Below are 26,866 nucleotides of genomic sequence, written 5' to 3'. Positions count from 1 at the left end.
GAGATGAAATCTTGCTCTGTTGCCCAGGCTAAAGTGCAGTGGCGCGATCTCGGCTCACTGTAACCTCCGCCTCCCAGCTCAAGCAATTCTCCTGCCTCAGCCTCCCGAGTAGTGGGGATTACAGATGCCTGCCACTGCGCCTGACTAATTTTTATATTTTTAGTAGAGACAGGGTTTCATAATCTTGGCCAGGCTGGTCTCGAACTCCTGACCTTATGATCCACCTGCCTCAGCCTCCCAAAGTGCTGGGATTACAGGCGTGAGCCACCGCACCCGGCCTCACCAAGATATTATAATCAAATTCTCAAACATCAATGACAAAGAAGTTTTTCTTTTTTTTTTTTTTTTTTGAGACAGAGTCTCGCTTTGTCACCCAGGCTGGAGTGCAGTGGCAAGATCTTGGCTCACTGCAACCTCTGCCTCCTGGGTTCTGGCAATTCTCCTACCTCAGCCTCATGAGGAGCTAGGGCCACAGGTGCCCACAACCACATCCGGCTAATTTCTGTAAAGATTTTTTAAAGTAGTAAACCTCTTTAATAAATGGTGCTGGGAAAACTGGATACCCACATGCAGAAAATGAAATTAGGCCTTATCTTAAACTACATACAAAAACGAACTCACAATGAATTGCAGACTTAAATGTGGTTGGGCATGGTGGCTCATGCCTGTAATCTCGGTACTTTAGGAGGCCAGGCAGGAGGATTGTTTGAAGCCTGGAGTTCAAGACCAGCCTAGGCAACATCATGAGACCCTCCCTCCCCACCCCATCTGTACAAAAAAAAAGAAGGAAAAGAAAAAGAAAAAAAAAAAGACTTAAATGTAAGACTTGAACTACTAGAACAAAAGATATAGAGAAAATCTTCTTGACATTGATCTTGGCAATGAATTTTTTATTTTTAGAGACAGAGTCTCGCTCTGTCACCCAGGCTGGAGTGCAGTGGCGCAATCTTGGCTCACTGCAACCTCCACCTCCTGGGTTCAAGTGATTCTCCTGCCTCAGCCTCCTGAGTAGCTGGGATTACAGGTGCCTGCCACCACACCCGGCTAGTATTTTTAATAGAGATGGGGTTTTGCCCTATTGACCAGGCTGGTTTCGAACTCCTGACCTCAGGTGATCCACCCGTCTCAGCTTCCCAAGGTGCTGGGATTACAGGCATGAGCCACTGTGCCCAGCTGAATTTTTTTAAAAATTACCCTAAAAGCACAGGCAACAAAAGCAAAAATAAACTAATGGGATGGCATCAAACTAAAAATTTCTGCACAGCGAAGGAAATAATCAACAAAATGAAAAGGTAAGTTATATAATGGGATAAAAATATTTGTAAATGATATATCTGATAAGAGGTTAATATCCAAAATACACAAGAAACTCTAACAACTCAATAGCAAGAAAACAACCCAATTTTAAAAACGGGCAACAGACCTAAACGAACATTTCTCAAAAGACACACAAATGGCCAACAGGTATATGAAAAGGTGCTCAACATTACTAATCATCAGACAAATGCAAATCAAAACCACAATGAGATATTACCTCACATCTGTTAGAACGGCTATCATCAAAAAGACAAAATATAACAAGTGTTGGTAAGGACGTGGAGAAAAGGGAACCCTTGTCCACTGTTGGTGGGAATGTAAACTGGTATAGCTATTATGCAAAATAACAACCAAAGAAAGGAAATCAGTATATTCTCAAAAAATTAAAAATAGAACTATAATATGCCACAACAATCCCACATCTGGGTATATATTCAAAGGAAAAGGAATCAGTATCTCTGATATCTCTACCCCCTTCTTCACTGCAGCACTATTCACAGTAGCCAACGTACAGAATCAAACTACCATCAGTGACAGATAAAAAGATAAAGAAAATTTCACACACACATACGCACACACAGGAATATTATTCAGTCTTATAAAAAAAGAAAATTCTACCATTTGTGACAACATATATGAATCTGGAGGACATTATGCTAAGTGAAATAAGCCAGACACAAAAGGACAAATACTGCATAATCTCACCTACACGTAGCATCTAAAAAACTCAAACTCATAGAAGCAGAGAGTAGAGTGTTGGTTGCCAGGGACTGAGGGATTGGGGAAATGGGAGGATGCTGGTCAAAGGGTACAAAGTTTCAGTTATGCAGAATGAATAAGTTTTAGAGATCTAATGTATAGCATGATGATTATAGTTAATAATAATGTATTGTATACTTGAAATTTGCTAAGAGATTTGATCTTCAATGTTCTCACCACAGACCTACACAAAAGGTAACTATGTGAGGTGTGATGGAAATGTACATTAGGTTTATTGTAATCATTGCACGGTATATACATGTATCTAAACATCATATTGTACGCCATAAATATATACAATTTTTATTTGTCAAAAACACCTCAATAAAGCTGGAGGGAAAAGAAATCTAACAGTATTTTCCAAGCCCAGTGGTAAGGACCTTCATATAGTTATCTCTTTAATTTTCAAGAAGACCCTTGGATGGTAAAGAAATTTTGTTTTTGCTTTTGTTTTTCCTGGAGAAGGTAACTATGGTGGGGAATTCCTCTAAGAAGGAAACATAATTTCTTCATTTTCTTGCTGGAAATTATTATCAATTGGTCAACATCCTTTCCTGGGGGCTCATTATATCCCTTGTGTTCTAAGTGCCAAGGCTTCAGTGTAATGTATTAATACTAAGTACTGAACTGGGAAGTCAGAAGGCCTGGGGTCTAGCCATACTCTGCATCTAGCTAGCAATAGCAACATGAACAGTCAATTAACATTTCCCTTTCTCTTGCTATCTCCATTTATCTTCAAGATGGGGCAATGAGGTAGACATTTTGGTCTCTAAGTTATCTTCCACTTCTGACATTCTCTGAGCCACACAGCCTCTACCACTCTGGTCTCATGTGGATGCTATAATTCAGACCTCATTAGCTTGTCCCTCAAGGAAGGCTTAAACAGCAACACAGGGGCAGAAATGAGAAAGTCATTCAACACAATGCCTTCCTGAACACAAATGTTTTGAAAAGGAGGAAGGAGAAATGGGATGGCAGAGGGAGAGGAGTGATTGGCCACTCTGAAGGACAGGCAGGCAGGGAATGTTTATTCATTCTTAGTGAGCAAATGACAATGTGAGGCAGTAATATAGAGAACAGGAAAGGGCTGGATTATACACAGCAACCTATGACCTAGCTCCTGGTATATGCAGTCTGAAGTCTCAGGTCTGATTGACAGGTTTGCTGCTATTTACCCCATAACCCGGTTTCCACAGAAATCCTAGTTTCTGGAGAAGATAGGTGGAGGAAAGACAGAGTTAGATATGGTGGGAAGGGTCCTGGTAACAGGGTAAGGGACCTCTACTTTTAACCCTGTATTAGATAAGTCATTTCCATTCACTGGGTCTCAACTGCTTTATCTGTTAAGTGGTGTTCAGTAGCAGATGATCTGGAAGATTCCTTCTAGGTCTCTGATAGTCTAATGGATACTATCAACTGCTACCGTTTCTTTACATTGGTGTGAAAATTGTTTTTTTTTTTTGAGAGAGTCTCACTCTGTTGCCCAGGCTGGAGTGCATAGTGTGATCTTGGCTCACTGCAATCTCCACTTCCCAGATTCAAGCGATTCTCCTGCCTCAATCTACCGAGTAGCTAGAATTACAGGTGCATGCCACCACACCCAGCTAATTTTTGTATTTTTGAGTAGAGAGGGGGTTTTGCCACGTTGGCCAGGCTGGTCTTGAACTCCTGAAGGGCTACTGAAGGAAAATCAGATAAAAATGTAGGCATGTGGAAATTTTCAGGATGTAATAAATGAGTGATTCTTCATGTCTATCCTATTTTGGGGAGGGATTTCAGTTACCTTAGCAATACATACCATAAAAACTCAATCAATAGTTGTTAACTGATTAAACTTACTATAATGACTAGGCAAGGAACTAGCTGATTATCAAATTTCCTTGCAATGCTAAATCCTCTAATAAATTTTACAGAGAAAACCTATGGAGGCAATGAAGCTGTCTAAGGTAGCATGCATTAATGATTAAAAGCACAGGCTGTAGAGTCAGACAGACCTGTGTTGGATATCAACTCTGCCATTTACTGCGGGACCTCAGGCAAGTTTCTTAATCTATCAGATACTCTGTTTCCTCATCTGCAAAATGGGGAGACTAACAGTAGGTACTGTATAGATTTATTCATTTAAGAAATATTGCATGAACCCGGGAGGCGGAGCTTGCAGTGGGCCGAGAAAGAAATATACACTGAGGTCGGGGGGAGGGGGTTGCTTCCAAGATGGCAGGATAGGAAGAGCTCCAGTCTCCAGCTCCCAGCAAGATCGACGCAAAAGACAGGTGATTTCTGCATTTCCAACAGAGGTACCTGGTTCATCACACTGGGACTGGTTGGACAGTGGGTGTGGCCCACGGAGGGTGAGCCGAAGTAGGGTGGGGCGTCACCTCACCCAGGAAGCGCAAGTGATCAGGGTATTTCCCTTTCCTAACCAAGGGAAGCCATGAGTGACCGTACCTGGAGGAACGGTACACTCCTGCCCAAATACCATGCTTTTTCCATGGTCTTCGCAACTGGCAGACCAGGAGATTCCCTCCTGTGCCTAACACGCCCACAAGTCTTGCTTGCTGCTAGCGCAGCTGTCTGAGATCAACCTGGGATGCTGGGGCTTGGTAGGGGGAGGGGCGACCGCCATTGATGAGACTTGAGTAGGTGGTTCTATGCTCACAGTGTAAACAAAGCAGCAGGGAAGCTCGAACTGGGCAGAGCCCACTGCAACTCAGCAAGGCCTACTGCCTCTCTAGATTCCACCTCTGGAGGCAGGGCATATCTGAACAAATGGCAGCAGATAGCTTCTAGAGACTTAAACGTCCCCGCCTGACAGCTCTGAAGAGAGCAGTGATTCTCCCAGCACAGTATTCGAGCTCCAATAATGGAAAGACTGCCTCCTCAAGTGGGTCCCTGACCCCCATGTAGCCTGACAGGGAGATACCTCCCAGTAGGGGCTGACAGACACCTCATACAGGCGGGTGCCCCTCTGGGATGAAGCTTCCAGAGGAAAGAACATGTTGGCAGCAATATTTGCTGTTCTGCAGCCTCCTCTGGTGATACCCAGGCAAACAGGGTCTGGAGTGGACCTCCAGCAAACTCCAACAGACCTGAAGCTGAGGGGCCTGTCTGTTAGAAGGATAACAAACAGAAAGGAATAGCATCAACATCAACCAAAAGGACATCCACACCAAAACCCCATCCATAGGTCACCAACATCAAAGACCAAAGGTAGATAAAACCACAAAGATGGGGAGAAAACAGAGCAGAAAGGCTGAAAATTCCAAAAACCAGAATGCCTCTTCTACTCCAAAGGAACATAACTCCTTGCCAGCAAGGGAACAAAACTGGACGGAGAATGAGTTTGACAAGTTGACAGAAGTAGGCTTCAGAAGGTCAGTAATAACAAACTTCTCTGAGCTAAAGAAGCATGTTCCAACCCATCGCAAGGAAGCTAAAAACCTTGAAAAAAGGTTAGGCGAATGGCTAACACGAATATCCAGTGAAGAGAAGAGCTTAAATGACCTGATGGAGCTGAAAACCACAGTATGAGAACTTCGTGAAGCATACACAAGCTTCAATAGCTGATTCGATCAAGCGGAAGAAAGGATATCAGTGATTGAAGATCAAATTAATGAAATAAAGCAAGAAGACAAGATTAGAGAGAAAAGAGTGAAAAGAAATGAACAAAGCCTCCAAGAAATATGGGACTATGTGAAAAGACCAAATCTACATTTGACTGCTGTATCTGAAAGTGACGAGGAGAATGGAATCGAGTTTGAAAACACTCTTCAGGATACAACCTAGCAAGACAGGCCAACATTCTTCAAGAAATACAGAGAACACCAAAAAGACACTCCTCAAGAAGAGCAACCCTAAGACACATAATTGTCAGATTTACCAAGATTGAAATGAAGGAAAAAATGTTAAGAAGAGCTAGAGAGAAAGGTCAGGTTACCCATAAAGGGAAGCCCATCAGACTAACAGCGGATCTCTTGGCAGAAACTCTACAAGCCAGAAGAGAGTGGGGACCAATATTCAACATTCTTAAAGAAAATAATTTTCAACCCAGAATTTCATATCCACCCAAACTAAGCTTCATAAGTGAAGAAGAAATAAAATCCTTTACAGACAAGCAAATGCTGAGAGATTTTGTCACCACCAGGCCTGCCTCACAAGAGATCCTGAAGGAAGCACTAAACATGGAAAGGAACAACCAGTACCAGGCCCTGCAAAAATATGCCAAATTGTAAAGACCATCGACACTATAAAAAAACTGCATCAATTAATGGGCAAAATAACCAGCTAGTGTCATAATGACAGGATCAAATTTACACATAACAATATTAACCTTAAATGTAAATGGGCTAAATGCCCCAATTACAAGACACAGACTGGCAAATTGGATAAAGAGTCAGGATCCATCGATGTGCTGTATTCAGGGGACCCAGCTCATGGGCAAAGACACACATTGGCTCAAAATAAATGGATGGAGGAAGATCTACCAAGCAAATGGAAAGCAAAAAAATGCAGGGGTTGCAATCCTGGTCTCTGATAAAATAGACTTTAAACCAACAAAGATCAAAAGAAAAAAAGAAGGCCATTACATAATGGTAAAGGGATCACTTAAACAAGAAGAGCTAACTATCCTAAATATATATGGACCCAATATAGGAGCTCCCAGATTCATAAAGCAAGTTCTTAGAGACCTACAAAGAGACTTAGACTCCCACACAATAATAATGGGCGACTTTAACACCCCACTGTCAACATTAGACAGATCAACGAGACAGAAAATTAACAAAGATATCCAGAACTTGAACTCAGCTCTGGACCAAGTGGACCTAATAGACATCTACAGAACTCTTCACCCCAAATCAACAGAATATACATTCTTCTCAGCACCACATCGCACTTATTCCAAAATTGACCATATAATTGGAAGTAAAACACTCCTCAGCAAATGTAAAAGAACAGAAATCACAACAACCTGTCTCTCAGACCACAGTGCAATCAAATTAGAACTCAGGATTAAGAAACTCACTCAAAACTGCACAACTACATGGAAACTGCACAACCTGCGCCTAAATGACTACTGGGTAAATAATGAAATGAAGGCAGAAATAAAGATGTTCTTTGAAACCAATGATAACAAAGACACAATGTACCAGAATCTCTGGGACACATTTAAAGCAGTGTGTAGAGGGAAATTTATAGCACTAAATGTTTACAAAAGAAAGCAGGAAAGATCTAAAATCAACACCCTAACATCACAATTTAAAGAACAGGAGAAGCAAGAGCAAACAAATTCAAAAGATAGCAGAAGGCTAGAAATAACTAAGATCAGAGCAGAACTGCAGGAGATAGAGACACAAAAACCCTTCAAAAAAAATCAATGAATCCAGGAGCTGGTTTTTTGAAACTATCAACAAAATACACAGACCGCTAGCTAGACTAATAAAGAAGAAGAGAGAGCAGAATCAAATAGATGCAATAAAAAATGATAAAGGGGATATCACCACTGATCCCACAGAAATACAAACTACCATTAGAGAATACTATCAACACCTCTACGCAAATAAACTAGAAAATCTAGAAGAAATGGATAAATTCCTGGACACATACACCCTCCCTAGACAGGAAGAAGTTGAATCTCTGAATAGACCAGTGACAGGTTCTGAAATTGAGGCAATAATTAATAGCTTACCAACCAAAAAAAGTCCGGGAACAGATGGATTCACATCTGAATTCTACCAGAGGTACAAAGAGGAGCTAGTACCATTCCTTCTGAAACTATTCCAATCAATAGAAAAAGAGGGAATCCTCCCTAACTCATTTTATGAGGCCAGCATCATCCTGATACCAAAGCCTGGCAGAGACACAACAAAAAAAGAAAATTTTAGACCGATATCCCTGATGAACATCGTTGTGAAAACCCTCAATAAAATACTGGCAAACCGAATCCAGCAGCACATCAAAAAGCTTATCCACCACGATCAAGTGGGCTTCATCCCTGAGATGCAAGGCTGGTTCAACATACGCAAATCAATAAATGTAATCAATCACATAAACAGAACCAATGAGAAAAACCACATGATTATCTCAATAGATGCAGAAAAGGCCTTCGACAAAATTCAACAGTCTTCATGCTAAAAACCCTCAGTAAACTAAGTGTTGATGGAATGTATCTCAAAATAATAAGAGCTATTTATGACAAACCCACAGCCAATATCATACTGAATGGGCAAAAACTAGAAGCATTCCCTTTGAAAACTGGCACAAGACAAGGATGCCCTCTCTCACCACTCCTATTCAACATGGTATTGGAATTTCTGGCCAGGGCAATCAGGCAAGAGAAAGAAATACAGGATATTCAATTAGGAAAACAGGAAGTCAAATTGTCCCTGTTTGCAGATGACACGACTGTATATGTAGAAAATCCCATTGTCTCAGCCCAAATTCTCCTTAAGCTGATAGGCAACTTCAGCAAAGTCTCAGGATACAAAATCAATATGCAAAAATCACAAGCATTCCTATACACCAAGAACAGACAAACAGCCAAATCATGAGTGAACTCTCATTCACAATTACTACGAAGAGAATAAAATACCTAGGAATCCAACTTACAAGGGATGTGAAGGACCTCTTCAAGGAGAACTACAAACCACTGCTCAACGAAATAAAAAAGGACATAAACAAATGGAAGAACATTCCATGCTCATGGATAGGAAGAATCAATATTGTAAAAATGGCCATACTGCCCAAGGTAATTTGTAGATTCAGTGCCATCCCCACCAAGCTACCACTGACATTCTTCACAGAATTGGAAAAAACTACTTTAAATTTCATATGGAACCAAAAAAGAGCCCACATAACCAAGACAATCCTAAGCAAAAAGAACAAAGCTGGAGGCATCATGCTACCTAACTTCAAACCATACTATAAGGCTATAGTAACCCACAACGCATGGTACTGGTACCAAAACAGACATATAGACAAATGGAACAGAATAGAGGCCTCAGAAATGACACCACACATCTACAACCATCTGGTCTTTGACAAACCTGACAAAAACAAGCAATGGGGAAAGCATTCCCTATTTAATAAATGGTTCTGGGAAAACTGGCTAGCCATATGTAGAAAGCTGAAACTGGATCCCTTCCTTACACCATATACAAAAATTAACTCAAGATGGATTAAAGACTTAAATGTTAAGATCTAAAACCACAAAATCCCTATAAGAAAACCTAGGCAATACCATTCAGGACATAGGCATGGGCAAAGACTTCACGACTAAAACACCAAAAGCAATGGCAACAAAAGCCAAAATACACAAATGGGATCTAATTAAACTAAAGAGCTTCTGCACAGCAAAAGAAACTATCATGAGAGTGAACAGGCAACCTATAGAAAGGGAGAAAATTTTCACAATCTATCCATCTGACAAAGGGCTAATATCCAGAATCTACAAAGAACTTAAACAAATTTACAAGAAAAAATAAACAACCCCATCAAAAAGTGGGCAAAGGATATGAACAGACACTTTTCAAAAGAAGACATTTATGCAGTCAACAGACATATGAAAAAATGCTCATCATCAGTTGTCATCAGAGAAATGCAAATCAAAACCACAATGAGATACCATCTCACACCAGTTAGAATGGGGATCATTAAAAAGTCAGGAAACAACAGATGCTGGAGACAGTGTGGAAAAACAGGAACACTTTTACACTGTTGGTGGGAGTGTAAATTAGTTCAACCATTGTGGAAGACAGTGTGGCGATTCCTCAAGGATCTAGAACTAGAAATACCATTTGACACAGCAATCCCATTACTGGATATATACCCAAAGGATTATAAATCATTCTACCATAAAGATACCTCCACATGTATGTTTATTGCAGCACTACTCCTTTAAAAAAAGGAAAGCTAGGTGTGAAGTTTGGGAAATCAGGGGCAAAGTGGAACCCACAGGGACAAACTAGATCCCATGTCTGTCTTTAATCACCTCTAAGCTTGATAATGCAGGTGACCTGCAGAAGCTGGAGTTCTTAGCAACACAACTACTCAAGCACCTGGCCCAGGACTCAGAGAAAATAAAGGAGAAGATCATCAGGAGTTGGAGGAACTGCAGGCCCGGTGCTACCCCATGCCAACAGGTGAGCCAGCAGATCAGTAACAATGCACATGAGCCACCATGGTGCCTGGTACCCAGCACTGACTTTCAGAGCATAAAAATGCTGCTTCCCATCTACCTCCCCAATCTTGTGTTAATTTTTCTTGTAGCTTACCCTAATCTAGAACCATGTAGGAAGGTGATTCTGGGAAAGTTCGTTTCAACTTAGCTAGATTAATATAATACGAAACTAGTAGAGTCTACTCCTTGTCAGCCTGGGATGCATACACACTTCTTTTAACCACACTTAACTTCCAAATAAAGAGCAAAATAATGCTTTCCCTTCACAATACACAATTGTCCCTCATGCAACTAAAAATGTGCTATCCCTCTCCCCGAGAGAGACTATAATGTCCCTTTATTCATCTTTGGGTGATAATCATTCTTTTCCTAGCTGAGTCACTCTCTCCTTTCACATCTTGTTATTTAATTCTGTCCTGGTTATTTGTTGCTAAACAACAAACCAATCTAAACCTATAAGAATAAAACAATGACCATCACGGATTTCATGTGTTAGGAATTTGGAAAAGGCACAGCAAGGATGTTGGGATGACTCCAACAGTAGAGGTTAGGAATAGCGGGAGCCACAGAATCCACTTTCAAGATGGCTTCTTTCCTCACATTTTGGGCACCTGGCTTGGGATGGCTGAAGGACAGGCTCATCTGGGACTAATGAAGAACCTGCATGTAGCCTCTCCTTGCAGTCTTAGAGTAGCTGAACTATTTACAAGGCCACTCAGAGCTCCAAAGTGAGTTTTCTCGCAAACAAAGTAGAAATTGCATGATCTTTCATGATGTAGCTTTGGAAGTCACGTAGTAGCACTTACAGCATACTCTGTCAGTTGAAGAAGTTACAAACCCTCCCTGATTCAAGGGGAGAGAACATAAATTCCGTCCTTCAACAGGAGAAGCATCAAAGAATTTGAGGCCATGTTTTAAAACCACCATCTGGGACTTTATCTCATCTAGTTCATGCTTATACACAATGTGTGGTAGCTAGTTCACCCTTTGGTCATTATTTAGCATCATTTTCATTCATATTCATTTCTCACCTCCATTAATTAATAAGAGTGCTGTCTATGAGAATATTATTAAAAGTGCCTTCCTTTCCATGCTTCCCAAAGTCTCTTGGAAAACTACCCATCCTTCAAAGCTAAGCTTACATTCTAATTTTTCTACAAACTTACCAATTACACGTAATCCCTTGACTTAAAATGCCTTGGCTTCAGACCCCAGCTTTTACCAACAGTCTCATGGCATATATGATTCCTAATGGCTTTAGCTGACAATAATGAGATGAGTGGTTGACCAACTACAGTAGTAAACAGTGATTTAAAAAATGTCTTAGGCTCCATCCTGGCTAACACGGTGAAACCCCGTCTCTACTAAAAATATAACAAATTAGCCAGGCATGGTGGTGGGCGCCTGTAGTCCCAGCTACTTGGAAGGCTGAGGCAGGAGAATGGCGTGAATCCGGGAGGCGGAGGTTGCAGTGAGCCGAGATTGCGCCACTGCACTCCAGCCTGGGTGACAGAGCAAGACTCCATCTCACAGAAAAAAAAAAAAAAAAAAAAAAAAAAGTCTTAGGCTGATTCATGAAATAGAGAAACACATTTGCTTCTGAATTGAAAAACAATTTTTGTCAAGGTATTTTTTTTAGGCCAGACGCGGTGGCTCATCCCTGTAATCCCAGCACTTGGGAAGCCAAGGTGGGTGCATCACTTTGAACTCAAGGGTTTAAGACCAGCCTGGGCAATATGACGAAGCCTGTCTCTACAAAAAAAAATATAAAAATTAGCACAGCATGTTGGCTGGCACCTGTGGTCCCAGCTATTCAGGAGGCTGAGGCTGGAGGCTCGCTTGAGCCCTGAAAGCAGAGGTTGTAAACCACGATCACACCACTGCACTCCAGCCTGGGCGACAGAGTGAGACCTTATCTCAAAGGAAAAAAAAAAGATATTTGTCTACTGTAAAAGATTTCAGAATAGACACAGTCAAATAAAAAGGAAGATAAATAATTGGCAAAACATCTGACTTGAGATGAAAGCTGAAAGCGTGAACCATGCCTGACTTGGAGGAGCGGTTTATAATCTTGACTTAACCATCATTCTGGAACCACTTAGGTAGTGTTTTGGTGGTTGCCTATACCCGGCTCATAATGCAGCCTCTCTTTTTCTGAATAATCAGATCACTTATAGCCAGAACCATTCATTTATGTATTAAACAAATAACTACTGAGTGCCTTCTATGGCTCAGGTAATATTGTTCTATGTTGTTTAAGAGCACAGTAGTGAAAAAGACACAGCCTCTGACTTCAGAGGAGAGTGAAAGAGACAAAAACAAAACAACCCAATAACTTTATAATACAGAACCTTACGTACACCAACAAGGGGAGACTGGAAATAACAGAGGTCAACAAAATGCACTTAACCATAAAAAACTTGTTTCGCCCTTGGTCTCATGTCTTAATCTCCCCCAATTTCCTTGAAGGCAGAAACCACCTTTAACATATCTGCATACTCCCTAGTAACCAGCTCAGTGACATGTCCCCAGTAACCCATCACTAAACATTTGTTAATAGCTTGACTGATCAATTTCACTGAAATGAAATGAGGCTATGGAGGTAAGAGTGTGTTTGCATTATCTTTTGCCTTCCTTGGAGGTTTTTGGTTGTTCATCTTTGCGTTAACTCATCATCACCAATAAATAAGGATGTCTGATGTACCATTTAATGCTTGCTAAATTTATGGGTAGGAGGAAAAATTTTGAGCTTCTATTCCTTGACATGCAAGAGCTCTGTGGTGACAATTCTTCTCTGCTAGCTAGTGGTGCAATGGACTAAGAAGGGAGTTTGGCTCTGCCACTTAATAGGTGTTACTTAATCTCTTGGGAACTTTGATTCCTCAGCTCGAAGTAAGACCAGTGTTCCCTTCCACCTTACTCAGTAGGTGCGCTTTTGTTTTATAGCTAGTTTGGGTGCAGGGGGAGATGTAACACCCTATTTATAAACGGATGGAATGTGGCATGGCATCTTCCTTTGCTTCTGTTGTTCCACAGTAAATTCCCAATACTTACAGGGTTTTAGTCCCAGTGAATTATTTCCCTCAAAAACCAGGCAGGATAATAATGAACCACTTTCTTGCATTTTCCATCAAGACAGCTCTTTGTGAGTTCTAAATGTTCTATCTAGATTCAAAGAAGCTGGTTTCTTCATGAGTGGTTGGAATAAGACTTTTCTTGGAAGCTACTGAATATGGATTAGTTGGATTGTTTCATAGGAAATAAAAAGCAGGCTCTAGGGTAACTACTTCAGCACTTAATTGGGTTAGCAAAGAGCTGCAAATGAGAGATTTTCCCGTAGGAGGGAAAGGATGTTTATAGCTTCCACCCCCTTAGTTGATGCATTTTAACCTAAATGTTACTCTTCCAATGCAGCCTTTAATTTAGTAAGCATTACAAGAATCTATTGGAGCAGAAAAGGTCAGGTTGAAAAATTAACACATCACCGTAGTTAATAAGAACCCAGCCTCTTATTAGATACAAATGGAGAGCCCTCCAACTGCCCAACAGACTGTTGAAGTCATGTTTGTTGCAGCTCCAAAATAGTTGAATCTTTACTGCTCAGAGGCTGGACCAAGGAAACTGCCCAGGCACTCAAGCCAGAGTTAGCAGGGGCTCATGGCCTGCACTTTATTCAGGTGTCCCTATCTTTTCCTCTCAGAAATGCTGTGCATGTCACAGGGTGGATATCCCTCTGCCTGGGACTCCCTCGGGAAGTGTTTTCTCTAACAAAGACAAACATGCCATGCCTGTCACCAGTGGCAGATTGTGGACTCTGTAAACCACTCCAGGAGAGGGAGGCTGAGAGGCTCCAGGCCATTCAGATTTAGCTCTAAGTTATGGTCTTTGTTGTCTTTCCACATTCAGACTGAAATGTGATTCCCCTAGCTTTCTTTTTTGGAAAATACCGGTGATGAGTTCCGTGACTAGAAAGAAAAGCTGTTGACAGAAAAGGCTTCTGATAGGGAAGGGGCTTCTTCATGTGTTCTCAAAGGAGACAACTGCTTCAAGCAAGCTGAGGCAGGACGCCAGGTCTAGGAATAAGAGGTCCAGATCACAAAAGGGTCATCTTTAACTATGGATTAGGCTGGGCGTGAAGCAGTTTCCTCTGCAAGAGCAGTACCATGCACACAGAGTTTAGGGCCAGGCAGACATGCATGAGTTCTTCTCCACGACTTACTGTGTAATCTTGGGCAAACTGCTTGGCCTCTCAGAGCATCAGTTTCTGCAAGTTGTGAGAAATAAACAAAATTAAGAATGTAAGGCATGTAACACAGTGTCTGAAAGTAAGAGTTCTATATGAGTGGTTTGTTACTGATTTGAAAACAGTATTCCTTCACCCAGCACAAATGATGTTCCTTGTGTACCAGGCCCTGTATGAGGGACAGGTCCTCCTCCTTGACCTCAGGGAGTTCACTGTTTAATAAACCATGTTAAGTATATCTTCAGCACAAAGCACACCCCACCACCACCACTCTTCCCTAGAAGAAGGGCCAATTGCATACTAACTTCAGTTTGTTGAGTAGCTACAAGTCTTGCAGGTCATCCCCCTTTGAGTAGCCCTCCAGACTCAGCCACTTCTACCTTCAGTTCACCCATAATTCTCTATCTGTACACTTAGCAAACTAAGTTATTATTGTTTGTTAATCCTTTGTCTCCTCCTGTGAGGTCCTAAAGGATGATTATCTATTCATTTGATCTATTCGTCTGATTATGTATTCATCTCTGTAACCCAAATGATTAATAGATCATTTGATTTCTACATTTGATCGTTTATTCATCTCTGTAGGCCAAGGGTTTCATGCGTTACTCAGAACAGGCACACAGAGATTCAATCCTATTGCTGAGTACATTGATTTCCAGCTGGGAATTTTTTTCTGAGAAAATAGCCCTGCCTTCCATCTTTGAAGAGCCTCTTCTGGGCCCTGGTTTCGTTGGTCTTGTCATTTTGTATTACTTTGGTTCTAGCCTCAGTTTCCTAGTCTCTATAAGGGGCTAACGGAACCTCCTTCATTGAGAGTTTATGATGATGACTGGAGACAATGCAGCTTCTCCGTGTCCAACACAGTTCTAGGCACAGAGCCAAATACCAAAAAAAAGTTGATTCCATTTTTGCTCTCAGTCAAGTCTCGTTGCCAATATAAGAAGACTAAAAATACAAGACAGAATATGAGTGTCACATGAGTGGCACAGACATTCTCCCAACTTGCACCTAGCCTCTGCCATATGCCACAGAATTGGCTGAAATGGGAGGATAAAAACATGCATAAAACAGTTCCAAGAAAACAGTGGCAAGTGTTGGACAATAAGATCTCAGGAAGAGGGTGAAAAGCCTTTTACCCAGATCCTCAGTCCGGGACTGTTGGAGCTGTCTTTAGCACCAGGCTGGAAAGCAGAAGGCTGTCCCATAATTGATCTCCCCTAGCTGTTCTGGAAACACACACACACACACACACACACACACACACACACACACCAATCACCAAGTTCTTCAGCATTTATTATGTGTCAGACACTGCTAAATGATTTACAGGTATTATCTCACTGAACTCTTAGAACAACTATGTGAGGTGGATATGAACTTCCCTACTTTACAGCCGGCCACTTTGAGGCTCAGAGAGGCACCATAGCTTGAACACAGTCAAGCAACAAGTAAACGGTGGAGGAATCCACCTGCTAGGAGTTTACTGGCCGACTGGAAAGCAGTGAGAGGGTGGACCAGCACAAAGCCGCGGGGGGCTGGTAATGAGACAGGAAAGTTGGGTTCAAACCTGGGTCGCACGATCCCCAGATCCCTAGAAACCGACGCAGAAGCAAAGAAAAAAAAGGGGTGCAGGCTGGTGGGGAGGGGGTGCCCGGGAGGCCGGGAGAGAGGAGTCACGGTGGTTGTGCGCCTTCCTCGTCCCCAGTGCACAGGTCAAGCCTCTCCCCTCCCGCCCTCTCACCCTCCCAACCTTATTTAGAAACCGTGTCCCCGAGACAGGAAGGGCGGCGGGCCGAGAAGCACGGAGAGTCCCGGTCTCATTTCCTTTCGAATCCCCCTGTGGAATTTCATTTCACACGGTGAGGAAATCAGAGCGCGAGACCGTCGGCGGGTCTGCAGCTCCGCAGCTCTGGGGCGCCTCCCCACCGGCGGCTGGAAGTGGGCGGCTCCCGGCGCAGGTCGGGCGAGTTTGGGGGCGGGGAGAGGCCGGGCCCGATCGCCGCTAGTCCGGAGTGAAAATAGCTGTGGACTCGCGCAGTACCAGGCACCGTGCTAAGTCTTCTACACTTTATCTCTAATCCTCCCAAGTGACTTTACAGAGGAGACTGACGCTGAGAGGTTGAACAATTTGCTCAAGGTCACACAGCCGGGACTGAAAGCCACAATCGGTGTAAATCCAAATCCCCAGTTCTTTGTGTACGCTTCTCTGCCTGACGGGGAGGTGGCCACGGGCCTAGGTTACAGCTGAAAGGAGACAGAAAGGAAAGGGGGCAGATGGAACAGGACGCACTTCTCACCTGCGGGAGGAGGGGGCAGGACGGCGCGGCTGGAGCCACTGGGCTGCGTCCCTGCTTGGCTCCTGCGCGCCTAGATCCGGGTGGGAGGAAAGCAAGAGACAGGAGGCGGGCGGGGCGGGGCGCTAGGGGAGGGAGGGAGGGTGGGGCGGCCGGAGGAGGGGGCCGGAGGGCGGGGGCCTGACCCCTCCAGCGGGAGAGCGGCCCCGCCCCGCCGCCTCGCCCCTAGCTGCCCACCGCGCCTGGCCATTGGAGAGGCGTGCTGTCCGTCCCGCCCCGCCGCCGCGCCGCGAGCCTCCAGCGCCGCGCAGGGCTCCGGCGGTGAGAGCTGCGCAGCGCTGGCTGCTGGCTGGCCTCGCGGAGACGCCGAGCGGACGCGGCCGGCGCCGGCTTGTGGGTTCGCCGCCTGCAGCCATGACCCTCGCAGCCTGTCCCTCGGCCTCGGCCCGGGACGTCTAAAATCCCACACAGTCGCGCGCAGCTGCTGGAGAGCCAGCCGCTGCCCCCTCGTCGCCGCATCACACTCCCTTCCCGGGAGCTGGGAGCAGCGCGGACAGCCGGCGCCCCCGTGCAAACTGGGGGTGTCTGCCAGAGCAGCCCCCGCCGCTGCCGCTCCCGCCCGCGATGCTGGCCATGGCCTGGCGGGGCGCAGGGCCGAGCGTCCCGGGGGCGCCCGGGGGCGTCGCTCTCAGTCTGGGGTTGCTCCTGCAGTTGCTGCTGCTCTTGGGGCCGGCGCGGGGCTTCGGGGACGAGGAGGAGCGGCGCTGCGACCCCATCCGCATCTCCATGTGCCAGAACCTCGGCTACAACGTGACCAAGATGCCCAACCTGGTGGGGCATGAGCTGCAGACGGACGCCGAGCTGCAGCTGACAACTTTCACACCGCTCATCCAGTACGGCTGCTCCAGCCAGCTGCAGGTGGGCGCCCCCCACCCCCACCCCTGGCGGGACCCCTTGGGGAGGGACGCCCAAACTAACTTTGCAGAGCCCATGCCAAGTTGATCATCCTAGCCCGAAGGAGACAGCTCTCCTGGAAAAGTGATTTCCATCCCCACCCCCACTTTCTCAGGGACTGGAAGCCAAAACGTTGTGTAAGTCATCTGGCCTGGGAAAGAACCCACTCTTACACCCCGCCCTTCCGTTTTTCTCCCTTGCCCACCCATGTCTGGCCCAGACCCCTAACCCCAGTGGAGCTGAGGGTTATCTTTGCCAAGGATTCTGGCCGCCACTGCTCGGTGGGCGAGTGGGAGGGAGCCAGCTGCAGCTAAGACTTGGAGAGAAAAGGAGACCATCCCTCACCGACCTTCCTTCTCCCCACTATTTTTGGGGTGTTATGAAATGAAACACTACTGCACCTTTTTCTGCTGAATAGCCCCTTCTCACGACGTCCCGTAGGGTTTCAGAGGTTATGCATGAAGGAGTGGTTGGGTTGGCTTGAGTTCTTTCTTATCCTCAGAGTTGAAGGCACGTTTAATGCTTGGAGAGTGAGAAGAAGCTGCAGGAAGGTGGTTGGTATATTGGAAGAAATTTTTTTGCAGTCATTAAAAAATGTAAAGCATATGTAATGATAGAGAAAATGTTTATTCCACAGTAATAAGAATTTGCATATACAAGGTGATTATAATCCTGCAAAATAAAAAATTCATTGGGATAATAAAAGACTGAAAGGAAAATTTTTAAAGTGTTAACATTGGTTATGTTTGGGTTGGTGAGGCTGGGTGATTTTTAGAAATTTAGAAAAGAGAGAAGTTGTGGGAAAAAGTAGAAGTTAGTTGTCCAGGCTTCAGAAATCTGGTTTCTGGCCGAGCGCGGTGGCTCATGCCTGTAATCCCAGCACTTTGGGAGGCCGAGGCGGGTGGATCACGAGGTCAGGAGTTCGAGACCAGCCTGACCAACATGGTGAAATCCTGTCTCTACTAAAAGTACAAAAATTAGCCGGGCGTGGTGGCATGCGCCTGTAATCCCAGCTACTCAGGAGGCTGAGGCAGGAGAATCGCTTGAACCCAGGAGGCGGAGGTTGCAGTGAGCAGGGATTGCACCATTGCTCTCTAGCCTGGGCCACAGGAGTGAAACTCCGTATCAAAAAAAAAAAAAAAAAAAAAAAAAGAAAGAAAAGAAAAGAAATCTTTGGTTCTGGCTGTAACTTCTGAGAGATAATGAACAGACATACAGCTTACTTACTAGGTGCATGTTTTTACATAGATCATTTTAAAACTTGGTTTGTGGTTTTGGAAAGATGGTAGGGATTAGACCTGTTGCTGCTGAAATATCCCTTTGGAAGTTCCAGAACTTTAGAACTAGGTTATAAAAGCTTAAGAAATGATCCTCCAGCTCTCAGTTTGGAAACAGCACATATTCTGACATCAGTGGCAATTTGTTGGAGAAACAGCTTTTGCAGGGATATATATTTTTAATTACATGTATCCTGGGGAAAGCGGCCAAGCTGTTTTGAAGGACAAGACTGGATCCCTTTACATGCTGGAAAATAGTTACTTGTAACTCTAGACTTCATAGACAACATCTGTAAGGAGCCAAGCAGACTGTTTATCAATGCTGGAGGAATTGAGGACAGCAACTGGACTCTCCCCTGCTGGTATTGCAGTTTCAGCGACTTAACATTTACATTTTCCTATTGTGCTTCATTATTATTCATTGAGGAAACTTGGCCAAACAAATCCCTAGTGACCAGAGACCTCAATCTGCATCCCATCCTTGAGTCTAACAGTGTCTCAACTGGGCCACTTTTTGTTTCAGTATGGGACTAGTTTAAACACATTTTTAAAGGATAAATTAGGGAGAAGAGAATACTAACAGGATCTACATTTTTTTTAACTTTTTAAAATGATAAACGGGGATAAAAATAAACCACCTAAATGAGTCGTATTAGTTTCTTTAGCTTTTTCAAATAGTTTCGAAAATGGAAGGAGATTGAAAGCCAGTTTTTTAAGATTTATTTCAAGTGTTGTGCAAAGAGGGCTTATGCAATTTTTCAGACCCTATTTATTTTATTTATTTATTTATGTACATTCTTCTGGAAAGGATTACTAAAGCCAAACTAAGAAAAGTGTGTAATGATGGATTATCAGGCACCCTTGTTTGAGGTCAGAGTAAACAGACAGACTCCCCATAGGTTGGTTTAAAAGTAGATACCTACATTGCCTGGAAGCATTCAACTCAGCTTTGTGGGAGCATTTGGTCAAACTTCCAAGTCATTGTTTTTTTTTCTTGTTGTTGTTCATTTTGTTACTTTTCCAGTTCTTCCTTTGTTCTGTTTATGTGCCAATGTGCACAGAGAAGATCAACATCCCCATTGGCCCATGCGGCGGCATGTGTCTTTCAGTCAAGAGACGCTGTGAACCCGTCCTGAAGGAATTCGGATTTGCCTGGCCAGAGAGTCTGAACTGCAGCAAATTCCCACCACAGAACGACCACAACCACATGTGCATGGAAGGGCCAGGTGATGAAGAGGTGCCCTTACCTCACAAAACCCCCATCCAGCCTGGGGAAGAGTGTCACTCTGTGGGAACCAATTCTGATCAGTACATCTGGGTGAAAAGGAGCCTGAACTGTGTGCTCAAGTGTGGCTATGATGCTGGCTTATACAGCCGCTCAGCCAAGGAGTTCACTGATATCTGGATGGCTGTGTGGGCCAGCCTGTGCTTCATCTCCACTGCCTTCACAGTACTGACCTTCCTGATCGATTCTTCTAGGTTTTCCTACCCTGAGCGCCCCATCATATTCCTCAGTATGTGCTATAATATTTATAGCATTGCTTATATTGTCAGGCTGACTGTAGGCCGGGAAAGGATATCCTGTGATTTTGAAGAGGCAGCAGAACCTGTTCTCATCCAAGAAGGACTTAAGAACACAGGATGTGCAATAATTTTCTTGCTGATGTACTTTTTTGGAATGGCCAGCTCCATTTGGTGGGTTATTCTGACACTCACTTGGTTTTTGGCAGCAGGACTCAAATGGGGTCACGAAGCCATTGAAATGCACAGCTCTTATTTCCACATTGCAGCCTGGGCCATCCCTGCAGTGAAAACCATTGTCATCTTGATTATGAGACTGGTGGATGCAGATGAACTGACTGGCCTGTGCTATGTTGGAAACCAAAATCTCGATGCCCTCACCGGGTTCGTGGTGGCTCCCCTCTTTACTTATTTGGTGATTGGAACTTTGTTCATTGCTGCAGGTTTGGTGGCCTTGTTCAAAATTCGGTCAAATCTTCAAAAGGATGGGACAAAGACAGACAAGTTAGAAAGACTGATGGTCAAGATTGGGGTGTTCTCAGTACTGTACACAGTTCCTGCAACGTGTGTGATTGCCTGTTATTTTTATGAAATCTCCAACTGGGCACTCTTTCAGTATTCTGCAGATGATTCCAACATGGCTGTTGAAATGTTGAAAATTTTTATGTCTTTGTTGGTGGGCATCACTTCAGGCATGTGGATTTGGTCTGCCAAAACTCTTCACACGTGGCAGAAGTGTTCCAACAGATTGGTGAATTCTGGAAAGGTAAAGAGAGAGAAGAGAGGAAATGGCTGGGTGAAGCCTGGGAAAGGCAATGAGACTGTGGTATAAGGCTAGTCAGCCTCCACGCTTTCTTCATTTCGAAGGGGGGAATGCCAGCATGTTGGAGGAAGTTCTACTAAAAGTTATATGCAGTGAATCTCAGTTTGAACAAACTAGCAACAATTAAGTGACCCCCATCAACCCACTGCCTCCCACCCCGACCCCAGCATCAAAAAACCAATGATTTTGCTGTAGACTTTGGAATGATCCAAAATGGAAAAGCCAGTTAGAGGCTTTCAAAGCTGTGAAAAATCAAAACGTTGATCACTTTAGCAGGTTGCAGCTTGGAGCGTGGAGGTCCTGCCTAGATTCCAGGAAGTCCAGGGCGATACTGTTTTCCCCTGCAGCGTGGGATTTGAGCTGTGAGTTGGTAACTAGCAGGGAGAAATGTTAACTTTTTTAACCCTTTACAATTTTAAATACTAACTGGGTCTTTCAGATAGCAAAGCAATCTATAAACACTGGAAACGCTGGGTTCAGAGAAGTGTTACAAGAGTTTTATAGTTTGGCTGATCTAACATAAACATCTTCTGTGGTGCACTGTCTGCTGTTTAGAACTTTGTGGACTGCACTCCCAAGAGGTGGTGGTAGAATCTTTCAGTGCCTTTGTCATAAAACAGAGTTATTTGAACAAACAAAAGTACTGTACTCACACACATAAGGTATCCAGTGGATTTTTCTTCTCTCTTTTCCTCTCTTAAATTTCAACATCTCTCTTCTTGGCTGCTGCTTTTTTCTTCATTTTATGTTAATGACTCAAAAAAAGGTATTTTTATAGGAATTTTTGCACTGCAGAATGCTTAAAGAGGGGAAAAGGAAGGGTGATTCACTTTCTGACAATCACTTAATTCAGAGGAAAATGAGATTTACTAAGTTGACTTACCTGACCGACCCCAGAGACCTATTGCATTGAGCAGTGGGGACTTAATATATTTTACTTGTGTGATTGCATCTATGCAGACGCCAGTCTGGAAGAGCTGAAATGTTAAGTTTCTTGGCAACTTTGCATTCGCACAGATTAGCTGTGTAATTTGTGTGTGTCAATTACAATTAAAAGCACATTCTTGGACCATGACATAGTATACTCAACTGACTTTAAAACTATGGTCAACTTCAACTTGCATTCTCAGAATGATAGTGCCTTTAAAAGTTTTTTTTTTTTTTTTAAAGCATAAGAATGTTATCAGAGTCTGGTCTACTTAGGACAATGGAGACTTTTTCAGTTTTATAAAGGGAACTGAGGACAGCTAATCCAACTACTTGGTGCATAATTGTTTCCTAGTAATTGGCAAAGGGTCCTTGTAAGATTTCATTGGAGGCAGTGTGGCCTGGAGTATTTATATGGTGCTTAATGAATCTCCGGAATGCCAGCCAGAAGCTTGATTGGTTAGTAGGGAATAAAGTGTAGACCATATGAAATGAACTGCAAACTCTAATAGCCCAGGTCTTAATTGCCTTTAGCAGAGGTATCCAAAGCTTTTAAAGTTTATGCTGTACGTTCTTCACAAGGGGTTACCCCCCTAGCAGCCTCTCAAAAATTGCACTTCTCTTAAAACTGTAACTGGCCTTTCTCTTACCTTGCCTTAGGCCTTCTAATCATGAGATCTTGGGGACAAATTGTTGACTATGTCACAGGTTGCTCTCCTTGTAACTCATACCTGTCTGCTTCAGCAGCTGCTTTGCAATGACTCATTTATTTATTAATTCATGCCTTTACAAAAAATAGGGAGGGAAGCTCTTTTTTTTTTTTCCAATCACACTTTGTGGAAAAACATTTCCAGGGACTCAAAATTCCAAATAGGTGGTCAAATTCTGGAAATAAGCATTTCTTCTTTTTTAAAAATTTGGTGTGAGCCTTATGCCCATAGTTTGACATTTCCGTTTCTTCTTTCCTTTTTGTTTTTGTGTGCTTCTTGAGCTCTCTGACATCAAGATGCATGTAAGGTCCATTGCATGTTTTGGAAGGCAAAGTCTTGGCTTTTGAGACTGAAGCTAAGTGGGCACAGGTGGCCCCTGCTGCTGTGCCCAGTCTGAGTACCTTGGCTAGACTCTACGTCAGGCTCCAGGAGCATGAGAATTGATCCCCAGAAGAACCATTTTAACTCCATCTGATACTCCATTGCCTAGGAAATGTAAAGTGTGAACTCCCTGTGCTGCTTGTAGACAGTTCCCATAACTGTCCAGGGCCCTGGAGCACGCACCCAGGGGCAGATCCTGCCCTTACTCACGCTCTGCTCTGGTGTCTTGGGAGTTGTGCAGGGACTCTGGCCCAGGCAGGGGAAGGAAGACCAGGCGGTAGGGGACTGGTCTTGCTGTTAGAGTATAGAGGTTTGTAATGCAGTTTTCTTCATAATGTGTCAGTGATTGTGTGACCAAGGCAGCATCTAGCAGAAAGCCAGGCATGGAGTAGGTGATCGATAACTTGTCAATGACTAAATAATAACAATAAAAGAGCACTTGGGTGAATCTGGGCACCTGATTTCTGAGTTTTGAGTTCTGGAGCTAGTGTTTTGACAATGTTTTGGGTTTTGACATGCCTTTTCCACAAATCTCTTGCTTTTTCAGGGCAAAGTGTATTTGATCAGAAGTGGCCGTTTGGATTAGTAGCCTTAGCAATGCTACAGGGTTATAGGCCTCTCCTTTCACATTCCAGACAATGGAGAGTCTTTACGGTTTCAGGAAAAGAACTTTGTGGCTGAGGGGTCAGTTACCAGTGACCTTCAATCAACTCCATCACTTCTTAAATCGGTATTTGTTAAAAAAAAAATCAGTTATCATTTTATTTCTTGAGTGCCAACTGTAGTAAAGCCCCGAAATAGATAATCTCTGTTCTTCTAACTGATCTAGGGTGGGGACGCACCCAGGTCTGCTGAACTTTACTGTTCCTCTGGGAAAGGAGCAGGGACCTCTGGAATTCCCATCTGTTTCACTGTCTCCATTCCATAAATCTCTTCCTGTATGAGCCACTACACTCAGCCTGGGTCTGTCTACTTTTAACCCATCTCTCATCCCTTTCCCAGGATTCTTTCCAAGTCAGTTACAGGTGGTTTTAACAGAAAGGATCAGCTCTGCTTCATGACAGTCTCTGGAGAAATCCCTTAGGAAGGCTATGAGAGTAGGCCACAAGGACATGGGCCCACACATCTGCTTTGGCTTTGCCGGCAATTCAGGGCTTAGGGTATTCCATGTGACTTGTATAGGTATATTTGAGGACAGCATCTTGCTAGAGAAAAGGTGAGGGTTGTTTTTCTTTCTCTGAAACCTACAGTAAATGGGTATGATTGTAGCTTCCTCAGAAATCCCTTGACTTCCAGAGATTAAACATGGTGCAATGGCACCTCTGTCCAACCTCCTTTCTGGTAGGTTCCTTTCTCCTGCTTCATATAGGCCAAACCTCAGGGCAAGGGAACATGGGGGTAGAGTGGTGCTGGCCAGAATCATCTGCTTGAGCCACTTGGTTGATTCATATCCTCTTTCCTTTATGGAGACCCATTTCCTGTTCTCTGAGACTGTTTCTGAACTGGCAACTTACTTGGGCCTGAAACTGGAGAAGGGGTGACATTTTTTTAATTGCAGAGATGCTCTCTGATTTTCCTCTCCCAGGTCACTGTGTCACGTGCACTTCCCAAACTCAGGTTCCGGGAAGCTTGTGTGTCTAGATACTGAATTGAGATTCTGTTCAGCACCTTTAGCTCTATACTCTCTGGCTCCCCTCATCCTCATGGTCACTGAATTAAATGCTTATTGTATTGAGAACCAAGCTGGGACCTGAGGACACAAAGATGAGCTCAACAGTCTCAGCCCTAGAGGAACAGACTCAGGGATTTCACCAGGTTGGTGCAATATTTGATTTCTGGTGAGGTGACCACAGCTGCAGTTAGGGAAGGGAGCCACTGAGCACAGACTTTGGAAGGAACCTTTTTTTGTTGTTTGTTTGTTTGTTTGTTTGTTTGTTTGTTTGTTTGTTTGTTTGAGACAGGGTCTTGCTCTGTCACCCAGGCTGGGGTGCAGTGGCGCGATCTTGGCTCACTGCAACCTCCGCCTCCTGCGTTCAAGCGATTCTCCTGCCACAGCCTCCCGAGTAGCTGGGACTACAGGTGTGTGCCACCACCCCCAGCTACTTTCTGTATTTTTAGTAGAGATGGGGTTTCACTGTGTTGGCCAGGCTGGTCTCGAACTCCTGACCTCGTGATCTGCCCACCTCAGCCTCCCAAAGTGCTGGGATTACAGGCATGAGCCACCACACCCAGCCTGGAAGGAACCTCTTAAAATCAGTTTACATCTTGTATTTTATTCTGTGATGGAGGACACTGGAGAGAGTTGCTATTCCAGTCAATCATGTCGAGTCACTGGACTCTGAAAATCCTATTGGTTCCTTTATTTTATTTGAGTTTAGAGTTCCCTTCTGGGTTTGTATTATGTCTGGCAAATGACCTGGGTTATCACTTTTCCTTCAGGGTTAGGTCATAGATCTTGGAAACTCCTTAGACAGCATTTTGCTCCTACCAAGGATCAGATACTAGAGCCCTACATAATAGATTTCCTTTCACTCTAGCCTACATAGAGCTTTCTGTTACTGTCTCTTGCCATGCACTTGTGCAGTGATTACACACTTGACAGTACCAGGAGACAAATGACTTACAGATCCCCCAACATGCCTCTTCCCCTTGGCAAGCTCAGTTGCCCTGATAGTAGCATGTTTCTGTTTCTGATGTATCTTTTTTCTTTTCTTCGTTGCATCAGCCAATTCCCAGAATTTCCCCAGGCAATTTGTAGAGGACCTTTTTGGGGTCCTATATGAGCCATGTCCTCAAAGCTTTTATACCTCCTTGCTCTCCTACAATATTCAGTACATGACCACTGTCATCCTAGAAGGCTTCTGAAAAGAGGGGCAAGAGCCACTCTGCCCCACAAAGGTTGGGTCCATCTTCTCTCCGAGGTCGTGAAAGTTTTCAAATTGTACTAATAGGCTGGGGCTCTGACTTGGCTGTGGGCTTTGGGAGGGGTAAGCTGCTTTCTGGATCTCTCCCAGTGACACATGGAGGTGTTTCTGAATTTTGTCTACCTCACAGGGACGTTGTGAGGCTTGAAAAGGTCAAAAAATGATGGCCCCTTGAGCTCTTTGTAAGAAAGGTGGATTAAATATTAGGTGTAATCTGAAAAAAGATAAAATGTGACTCCCCCTGCTCTGTGCAGCAGTCGGGCTGGATGCTCTGTGGCCCTTCTTGGGTCCTCATGCCACCCCACAGCTCCAGGAACCTTGAAGCCAATCTGGGGGACTTTCAGATGTTTGACAAAGAGGTACCAGGCAAACTTCCTGCTATACATGCCCTGAATGAATTGCTAAATTTCAAAGGAAATGGACCCTGCTTTTAAGGATGTACAAAAGTATGTCTGCATCGATGTCTGTACTGTAAATTTCTAATTTATCACTGTACAAAGAAAACCCCTTGCTATTTAATTTTTGTATTAAAGGAAAATAAAGTTTTGTTTGTTAGCTTG

The 26,866-nt window shown here is 43.9% G+C and overlaps 1 protein-coding gene and 1 long non-coding RNA gene across 3 annotated transcripts in view; one reads left to right on the top strand and one right to left on the bottom strand.

Annotated features, from left to right (window-relative positions):
* LOC116477391 (uncharacterized) overlaps positions 1 to 16,878 on the bottom strand; it is a 60,183-nt gene extending 43,305 nt beyond the window's left edge. The window contains exons 1-2 of one of the 2 annotated variants that reach the window (XR_004250441.2): positions 16,793 to 16,878; positions 14,472 to 14,516 (exon numbers count right to left, since the gene is read on the bottom strand). This is a non-coding gene — a long non-coding RNA (uncharacterized LOC116477391). Of the gene's footprint in view, positions 1 to 14,471; positions 14,517 to 16,245; positions 16,323 to 16,792 lie in introns of those variants that run through there. The other variant, XR_009215649.1, reaches the window with a different exon arrangement.
* A 234-nt stretch (positions 16,879 to 17,112) lies between these two features.
* Positions 17,113 to 26,866, top strand: FZD4 (frizzled class receptor 4). The gene is made up of 2 exons (XM_032167111.2): positions 17,113 to 17,707; positions 20,045 to 26,866. The coding sequence occupies exons 1-2, from the start codon at positions 17,414 to 17,416 to the stop codon at positions 21,371 to 21,373; spliced, it is 1,623 nt and encodes a 540-aa protein (XP_032023002.1). The 5' UTR covers positions 17,113 to 17,413; the 3' UTR covers positions 21,374 to 26,866.

The sequence above is a fragment of the Hylobates moloch genome, unplaced genomic scaffold (assembly GCF_009828535.3).
Source record: "Hylobates moloch isolate HMO894 unplaced genomic scaffold, HMol_V3 SCAFFOLD_11, whole genome shotgun sequence".
NCBI classification, from domain to species: domain Eukaryota; kingdom Metazoa; phylum Chordata; class Mammalia; order Primates; family Hylobatidae; genus Hylobates; species Hylobates moloch.
This window is presented reverse-complemented; position numbering and strand designations above follow the sequence as displayed.

Bases quoted from the DNA above. Each gene is read 5' to 3' on its own strand.
- FZD4 (XM_032167111.2), top strand. From the start codon at position 17,414: ATGCTGGCCATGGCCTGGCGGGGCGCAGGGCCGAGCGTCCCGGGGGCG. The intron at 17,708-20,044 runs GTGGGCGCCCCC...TTACTTTTCCAG, and splicing joins GCTGCTCCAGCCAGCTGCAG to TTCTTCCTTTGTTCTGTTTA.